The 8,033-nt window shown below is 39.4% G+C and overlaps 2 protein-coding genes across 2 annotated transcripts; one reads left to right on the top strand and one right to left on the bottom strand.

Moving 5' to 3' along the window:
• LOC133718840 (disease resistance protein RPM1-like) lies at window positions 1–3,448 on the top strand. The gene is made up of 2 exons (XM_062145715.1): window positions 1–3,012; window positions 3,126–3,448. The coding sequence occupies exon 1, from the start codon at window positions 228–230 to the stop codon at window positions 3,009–3,011; it is 2,784 nt and encodes a 927-aa protein (XP_062001699.1). The 5' UTR covers window positions 1–227; the 3' UTR covers window position 3,012; window positions 3,126–3,448.
• A 293-nt stretch (window positions 3,449–3,741) lies between these two features.
• LOC133714843 (RGG repeats nuclear RNA binding protein A-like) lies at window positions 3,742–7,358 on the bottom strand. The gene is made up of 7 exons (XM_062141102.1): window positions 6,927–7,358; window positions 5,953–6,340; window positions 5,789–5,854; window positions 5,529–5,661; window positions 4,910–5,065; window positions 4,749–4,805; window positions 3,742–4,315 (listed from the first exon to the last, which is right to left on the bottom strand). The coding sequence occupies exons 1-7, from the start codon at window positions 7,111–7,113 to the stop codon at window positions 4,136–4,138; spliced, it is 1,167 nt and encodes a 388-aa protein (XP_061997086.1). The 5' UTR covers window positions 7,114–7,358; the 3' UTR covers window positions 3,742–4,135.
• Window positions 7,359–8,033: the final 675 nt, after the last annotated feature.

The raw sequence follows: 8,033 nt of genomic DNA, 5'->3' as shown, positions 1-8,033 counted from the left end.
AAAATATCTGAATTTTTTATGTCAAATAAGAAATTTCTACTCGCTTCATGCATACCTATTATTCATCTTTGGTTTTGGAACCTCATTCTTGTTCGTTCTGCCTCTCTCTTCCATATATTGATTTCCACTCAAATAATAGTTCCTCACTGACTGTCTTGTTGAAATGCTACAATATGCTTCTGATCTAATATGATTGAGGAGTTACTTTCCAAATCAATTTCAGATATATGGCCTTGCCGACGACAGATTTGTTGATTGGAAAAATTGTAGCTATTGTTGAGAATGAAGCATTATCCATATCCAGTGTTCGTGATGAAATCGATGAGATCAAGCAGGAGCTGGTTAGCATGAAATCTTTCCTACAGGATGCTGATGGAAAGAAAGAACACAGCGAAGGAGAGGAAACGTGGGTCGCAAGCGTCAGAGACTTGGCCTATGATGTTGAGGACATAATTGATGAATTCATGTACCACATATATGAGAAGCAAACTGATGGCCCATTTCCAAGGTGGCTCCACAAGATCATTCACATTCCAAGGAGTCTCTGGTATAAACGTCAAATTGCCAACAAGTTGCAGAAAACCACTAAAATGATCAAAGCCATTCCAGAGAGGAATCAGAGATATGCTATTGGTGGTGTAGAAGGAACAACAAGTTCAATTGATGTTGACAAATGGGTGCAGAACCAAGCAGAGTCTTCTCTTTTTATTAAGGAAGATGAACTTGTAGGCATTGAAGGCAACAAGCAAACAATAATGGGATGGCTGATGGATGAAGAGCAACATCAAACCATTGTCTCCGTGGTCGGGATGGGAGGTTCAGGAAAGACAACTCTAGTTGCCAAGACCTTCACCAATGAAAGTGTGAAAAGACATTTTGACTGCTATGCGTGGATTACTGTTTCCAGAACCTATGCCATTGAAGACTTATTTAGATGCTTGATCAAGGAGTTCCACCAATCAAGAAAAGAAAAGGTTCCTGCACCTGCAAAACTGAAGGACATGAGCTACAGAGAATTGCTAGAGAAGCTCGTGAACTACTTGGAGAGTAAAAGGTACCTAGTTGTATTGGATGACGTGTGGGATGTTAAACTTTGGAAAGAAATAAATATATCACTCCCTGATAGACGACTTGGAAGTCGGATCCTTCTTACAACTCGGAAAGAAGACATAGCACATTATTCTTTCGGAGTGGTAAGCCATGTTCATCTTATTAAGCCCTTGGACAACAATGAGGCCTGGGAGCTTTTCAGCAAGAAAGCATTCTCAGCTTATCATAATAGATTTTGTACACCGGAGCTTGAACCGTTAGCTTCAAAACTTGTGGAGAAGTGTAAAGGTTTGCCTCTTGCAATTGTTGCTTTAGGAGGTCTTATGTCTTCCAAAAAGTCAACCACAGAGTGGAGGGATGTCTACAACAGCTTAAATTGGCATCTAACTAACAATCCCTTGTTAGATAATGTGAAGAGCATTTTGTTGCTCAGTTACAATGATTTGCCTTTCCGACTCAAGCAATGTTTCTTGTATTGTTCTCTTTTCCCAGAAGATTATTTGATTCGAAGAAAAAGGCTCTTCAGGTTGTGGATATCTGAAGGACTTGTTCAACATGTCAAAGGGGTCACTCCGCAAGCAGCTACAGAAAACTATCTTATGGAACTCATTGTTCGTAGCATGCTACAAGTTGTAAGGAGGAATGAAACTGGAAGGCCAAAGGCATTTAAGATGCATGATCTTATGCGGGAGCTTGCTCAATCAATGTCAACAAGAGAAAAGTTTTTTGTTGTATATGATGGGAGAGAATCAGTAATGGAAGAAATTGGAGCCCGGCGTTTGTCAATTCAAAGCACTGATGGAACAGAAATCAAATCATGGATAGGTATGTCAAAGCTTCGTACCCTTCTTGTGTTTGTCACTGGCATAATACCATTATCTTTCTCAAACGCATTGCCTTCTGGATTTAAATTATTAAGGGTTCTAGATGTGGAGGATATGCCACTTGATAAACTGCCAAATGATCTAGTGTACTTATTCAACTTGAGATATTTGAATTTGAAAGGAACTGCAATTAGGGAGCTTCCAAAATCCATAGGGTATCTCCAGAACCTTCACTTCTTGGACATTAGGAAAACAAAGATTGAGGCACTTCCAAGAGGATTTTCCAAGTTGCTAAACTTGCGCCACCTAATGATGTATTATAATAATAAGGATTATAATGATTTCAAGATTGTAAGTGGGACAAGAGCAACTTCAAATATCAGCAAGTTGAAGAAATTGCAAGTTTTGTCTAGAGTTCAATCCGAAGGGAATATCATTAGACTACTCGGGAACATGACCCAGCTTACAAGGATTGGCATAACCAACCTAACTGAGAGAGATGAGATGGACCTATGTGACTCAATCCAAAAGATGAAACTCCTTACCAATTTGAGCTTGATGGTAAAGGATGAAGAAGAATTTCTTCGAGCTGATAATGCACTGTTTTCACCTCCTCCTCACCTTAGAAAGCTTTGTTTCATTGGGAAACTGGAAAAAGTACCACATTGGTTTTCTTCACTCCACAGCCTCACATCCATGCATCTGCATTGGCCTAGACTTGAGGAAGATTTATTATCTCACATTGAAGGACTGCCGTTTTTGGGAAGTCTTACACTTGTTAATGCATATGTCGGGAGTGAGTTACGTTTCAGTAGAGGCTTTGTGAAGCTTTCAAATTTGCAATTATTTAAATTCCCCTCATTGAGTAAGATAACAGTGCAAAAGGGGGTGATGCCAAATCTCCAGTTCCTAACACTCAATAGCTGCATGGAATTAAAGAGATTGCCTCATGGTCTTGAACACCTTACTAATCTACAAACATTGAGCTTGGAGTTTCTTTCGAGCCAACTTATACAGTCCATACGAGAAGGAGGTGTGGATCGTCCAAAGGTACAACATATCCTAGAAATCAACCATTTTTTCGACTCTTCAGGTGGGAGGTCTTGCGAAAGCTTGTCTCCAAGGGCTCTTTACTGAGGTAATAAACTTGCTTTTTATATATGTAAATTTTCTGCATTGGAGTTCCAATATTTTTGCCACGTACTAATATTTCGGTAAACTGAACGTTTAATCTTGTTAAATCTTTTGCAGAATAAAGTCCGAGAAGTGTTTTAGGGTGACTGCCATGTTTGCAGTGAATTCAGATGCCCTAGCATAATGTAAATCGCACTCTAAATTCAGATGCCCAACAATTGTGTGATTTGACTTACTATAGGCCTTGCGCGCGGGGGTAACTGTATAGGTGAGCAGTAGCCAGCGAGCGGGAATAACGGTATAGGTGAGCAGTAACAAATGTTGTGGATGCACAATTCATATTACCTGCCATCTGCCCATACCAGGGGAATGATATGTAAATCTGCTACAATTGAGTGGGTGTTTATCATTTATCTTACGAAATATGCTCATCTTGTTTACCTGCTGGCCGCTGCAACCAAATCATCCACATTCAACCGTTGAATCTTGTGCAACAAAGATTTAGAATACAACTAAACTCTAAATCCATCAATTCCATTACCCTAATCTTCTGTCAATAAAATTTTAACGTTTCCCTTTTCTCTAAAGGAAGCCCAGATTAGGTTGGATAGTGGATACCACATCCAAGTTGTTAAAACAGAATCATAGTATGCACACAGGAACAGTAAAGCTAAACTAGATGGTAGCCAAGCAATACTACTACAACGAAAATTGGCATGCAAGTCAGTAACACTAGCACAAAACATTTCCCAAGCAGATGAATATATTTTCTGATATGACTGTTTGCAAACCCAATCTCTGAGGGGGGAAAAGGCAAAACAGGGGCCCATTTAAAAAGAGAAAACTAGTCTAACTAAAACTGATCAAAGGATGTCCGCCTGGTCACAAATAAGTCCCTTCCATATGACCCAAATGTCATAAAAACAAGCATAAAGGGGGGGGGGGGGGGGGAAAGAAAATCAAACTACATGGGAACATATGAACCGACTGAAATTTACAATTTAAGTCATAAATTTTTCTAACAAAAAAATTAAGACAGGAAATCCAATTATTCTAGTCAATTTCCTGCTTCAGATGAAAGAAATGAACCAAATGTCATTGAGACTGTAGGCGTCCCCTTCACAATCTCACTTGCCACCCAAGGTTGGGAAGTGAGAAGGATCTTCAATTGGTGGGGCTTCCACACTGCTTTGGGAGTAGTTGCTGCTAAACCCTCCCCTGGAACCACGACCACGGCCACGGCCACGAGATGGGTAAGAGAACCTTTCTCCTTCTGCTGGCTTCAAGAACTCATTGATGCTGACAGACTGAAACAAATCAAGAAATAGCAGTTCAGAAGCAACCAAGAAAAAAAAAGGGAAAACACCACAAGATGAGAAGATATCAGTCAATAACACAAAGCTTAACAGCATATTACCAATCGGATGAACAGCAATGTCGCAAAAATAAGAGATCCATATTGCAGTGATATTGGTCAAAGAGACAAACAAGCAGGCAGCATAGGATGAAAGCGAGTAGAGTAATACTACGTTTAAAAATTGCACAAACACCATTAATGAAATAGGGAGCAACTGGGTTGCAATTGTACCAAGTAAAATCAAAACATAAAAGCTTGCAAGATGTTCAGAAAGCCCATTTGCAACTACAACACACTCACTTCACAAGACTTCCTAGAAGTCCAGAGAATCAAAACAAACAAATACATAGTGTATCAATTACAGACGTTATTAGCAGTAGTACCTTTTTGGCTTTTTCTTCCTTCTCAGCAGACTCTTTCTTCTTATCCTTGTCAGATCCCTGTAAAGGAAAAATTCAGGTAGCATTTACAAGTAATAGGTTGATGTCAGGTCCACACAATGAACAAGGAGACAGAGACATCTCAAAAGGATCAGCAGACTCACCAATTTAATGAAGATATCATCATTCCCTTTCTTGTTTGAAAGCTGTTGCAGTGATTCAAATTCCTTAGTATCAACCTTTCTTTCTTCAGTCTTAAGTGCCTGCAGGGCCTTCCTTTTCTCTTCAAGCACCTTCTCATACTCTTCAAGTGTCATTTCCTATTCAGGAATGATAACAACAAAAACAACCTGGGTTAAAAAAAAAAGGGGCAAAAAAGCTGTAGTGGTCAGACAGTCACTACGACCTAGCATATTAACATCAGAATGTTAATGTTCATCATCATATGCGCTATACATAGTTGAGATGAATTTTGTAACAGTGCCTTCAAGAAACATCTGCAGCTAAGCAGAGAAGGTAAAACTCTCCAGCAACACAATTCATAGACGGTATAAATACATGCATTCTGATCCCATTAATGAATATGCAATCCAATTCTGAAATTCTCACAATAGTTATCATTTTAACTAGTACCATGATAAATCTATTAATCTGGTGCAGAGTAGTATATCTGTATACCATAGGCTTTTAGTATTTCTAAAATTAAACTATCCAATAACAAAACCAGTAGATAGCAATTTTTGGATATATATTTTATTTTGGCATATGACTTTTATAACTCACCTTCTCCTCAGGTTCCTTTTCTTCAGGTTCATTGGCAGGGGTCTCTTTGCTGTCATCTGCTGCATCTACCTCTCCCACAGGCTTTTCTTCGCCCACACTTTTTTCAGTTGCATTGACTCCGTCTTCAGTCACCCTAAGTATGAAGAGATGATAACCAAACATTAAACACAAACTAACAAAAACTACAGTAAATTTTAAACCAAAGGAAAGGAGGTATAAGAAGAGATTATAAATAAAAAAGGTAATTCAAGAATAGTTACTCAGGAAATTCATCAGTTTGTGATCCCCAGTTTCCACGACCAGAACCTTCACGCTTGAGTTCATTTCTGTGCACAGAATCAGACAGGTTGAAAACATATTAAACTCTAGAAACATATTACGGACATAGCATACTTTAAAATGGACAGCATAAACTAATATTCACCCGCGTCCAGTCCCACTACGACGTTCATGGGTCCTCCGTGGGCGCTCCTCATCACCAACTTCCCCATTCCCAAAACCGCCGCGGCGACCACCATGGTAAGAACCGCGTGGTCCACCATAGCTACGCCTTTCAGTCGTCCTTCCTTCTCCATCTCCCCCATAGCCACGCCTTTCAGATGGCCTTCCATCACCATCCCCACCAGAGAAACGCCTTTTAGGAGGTGCATCCTCAAAAGCACCCTGACCAGCAGGGGCTGATTCACGATTGTACCCACTGTTTTCATTATTGGCTGAATCACGATTGTAGCCACCACCACCGCCACGACCACGCCCAAATCCACGTCCACCCCCACGGCCTCCACGACCAGCTTCATTCTTTGAATCCCTCACTGCACAAGATGAAGCAACCTCTAATTAGTAACAAGAACAAACTTTAAATAAAACTTTAGGTGAACACTGTCTCACAACAAAAGATTCAAAATTGCCATAATAAACACAGGAGAAGGCTTTTCCTGACATATGCCATAATCAACCATATGCCAAAGTAACAAAAGAGTAACAAAAATTAAGACAGTCGTCTATCTTCACGAGCTTCCCAGAAGCTCAAAATGTGGTTTTTAAATGAACAACAAGACAATCACACACAAAACCAATTATATATACTCCTTCCAATTCATGTATTTTGTATTTTTGGAACTCTACACCACTAATCCACACATTTCCCAAAAAACAAACTCCACCCTACATTTTCATTGAAAACCATAACAACAAAAGCCAAATCTCAAAGAAACTAATACACTCATGGCACTGAAAAAAACCTCTTCACACAAATTTTCAACCAAAGTAAGCAAAGAAACAAAAAAGGGAACCCATATATCAGCTCCCAGCATACAAAAGAATCCGAATAACCGCAAGAAACCCAAGAACACAAAGAAACCTAGATACAAAGCAAGAGGGCAGAGATGAAAAGCTCACCAGCCTGAGAAGGAGGGGCAGGCTTGGAAGGCAACTTGGCGGGCTTGGCGTCGAGACCGGGCTTGTTGGGCTGAGCCTGAGCTTTCTTGGGTGCGGCAGCGAGCTTCTGTTGGTGAGCCGCGACCAGCAGCGAAGGGTCCTCGGCATCATCGTCGCCCAACAAATCAAACGGGTTCATGGTCGCCATTTTCTGATTAAACCCACCACAGAAACCCTAATTTCCCCTGAGATTCTTTACTGTCAGAGACGACTCTCTTACCTCACCAAGACCTCCATGACATGTTTTGCGAGTTACTGGATCGAAACGGATCTGAAAGATTGATGCTTTTCGGGGTTTGAGAGATGGGGATGGAGAGAGAGAAAAACCCTAGCCGCAAGAGAGAGAGAGAGAGAGAGAGAGAGAGAGAGAGTGGGGAGTGGAACCTAATCTCAAAAAAGCTGAATTTATTGTTTGGGTTTGTTCGTGTGGTCTCTCCAAATTTATTATTATTAATAATCAATTTATATACTTTACTTTACCTTTTATTTTGGTGAGAATATACTTTAATTTTCAATCTATTTATATACCTTACTCTCAAAAAAAAAATATACCTTTACTTTACCTTTTATTTCAGTTTAAAGGAATATTTTGATTTCGATTTTTATGTAAACATATTCGGTTGTAAATCTTGACTCTTGAGTGGTATGCTTACGCTCCAGAACTAATCATGGATGCACTCACTTGTGATTGTAACCATCGTTATTAAGTTTGCAATACAAATAGTTTTTATGTAAAAAAAAAAAAAAAAAATTATGTAAACATCTTTGATTTATAGATACTAAACATTACACGTAATTTACTTTTTCTTTGACATGATAGAAAAACACGTCACTTAAATAATTTCAACTTCTTTATAACACAACTAGTATAGAGAGAGCATATCCTGGGAATCAATAATTACATCGAAAATATAATAGTAACCTTGAACTCAATAATTGGAGCATCCTGTAGCATTTAACTTATCAAGAATATGGGCCGGTATTCCAAAACCTAAACCTAAACATATGAGATGAATTAGAACGGCCAATCTCCCCCGAGAGTGACGTCCTAGTGAATACAAAAAACTG

This window comes from Rosa rugosa, chromosome 6 (genome assembly GCF_958449725.1).
Source record: "Rosa rugosa chromosome 6, drRosRugo1.1, whole genome shotgun sequence".
NCBI lineage: Eukaryota > Viridiplantae > Streptophyta > Magnoliopsida > Rosales > Rosaceae > Rosa > Rosa rugosa.
Note: the sequence above shows the minus strand (reverse complement) of the source record. Positions and strands in the feature narration are given on the sequence as shown.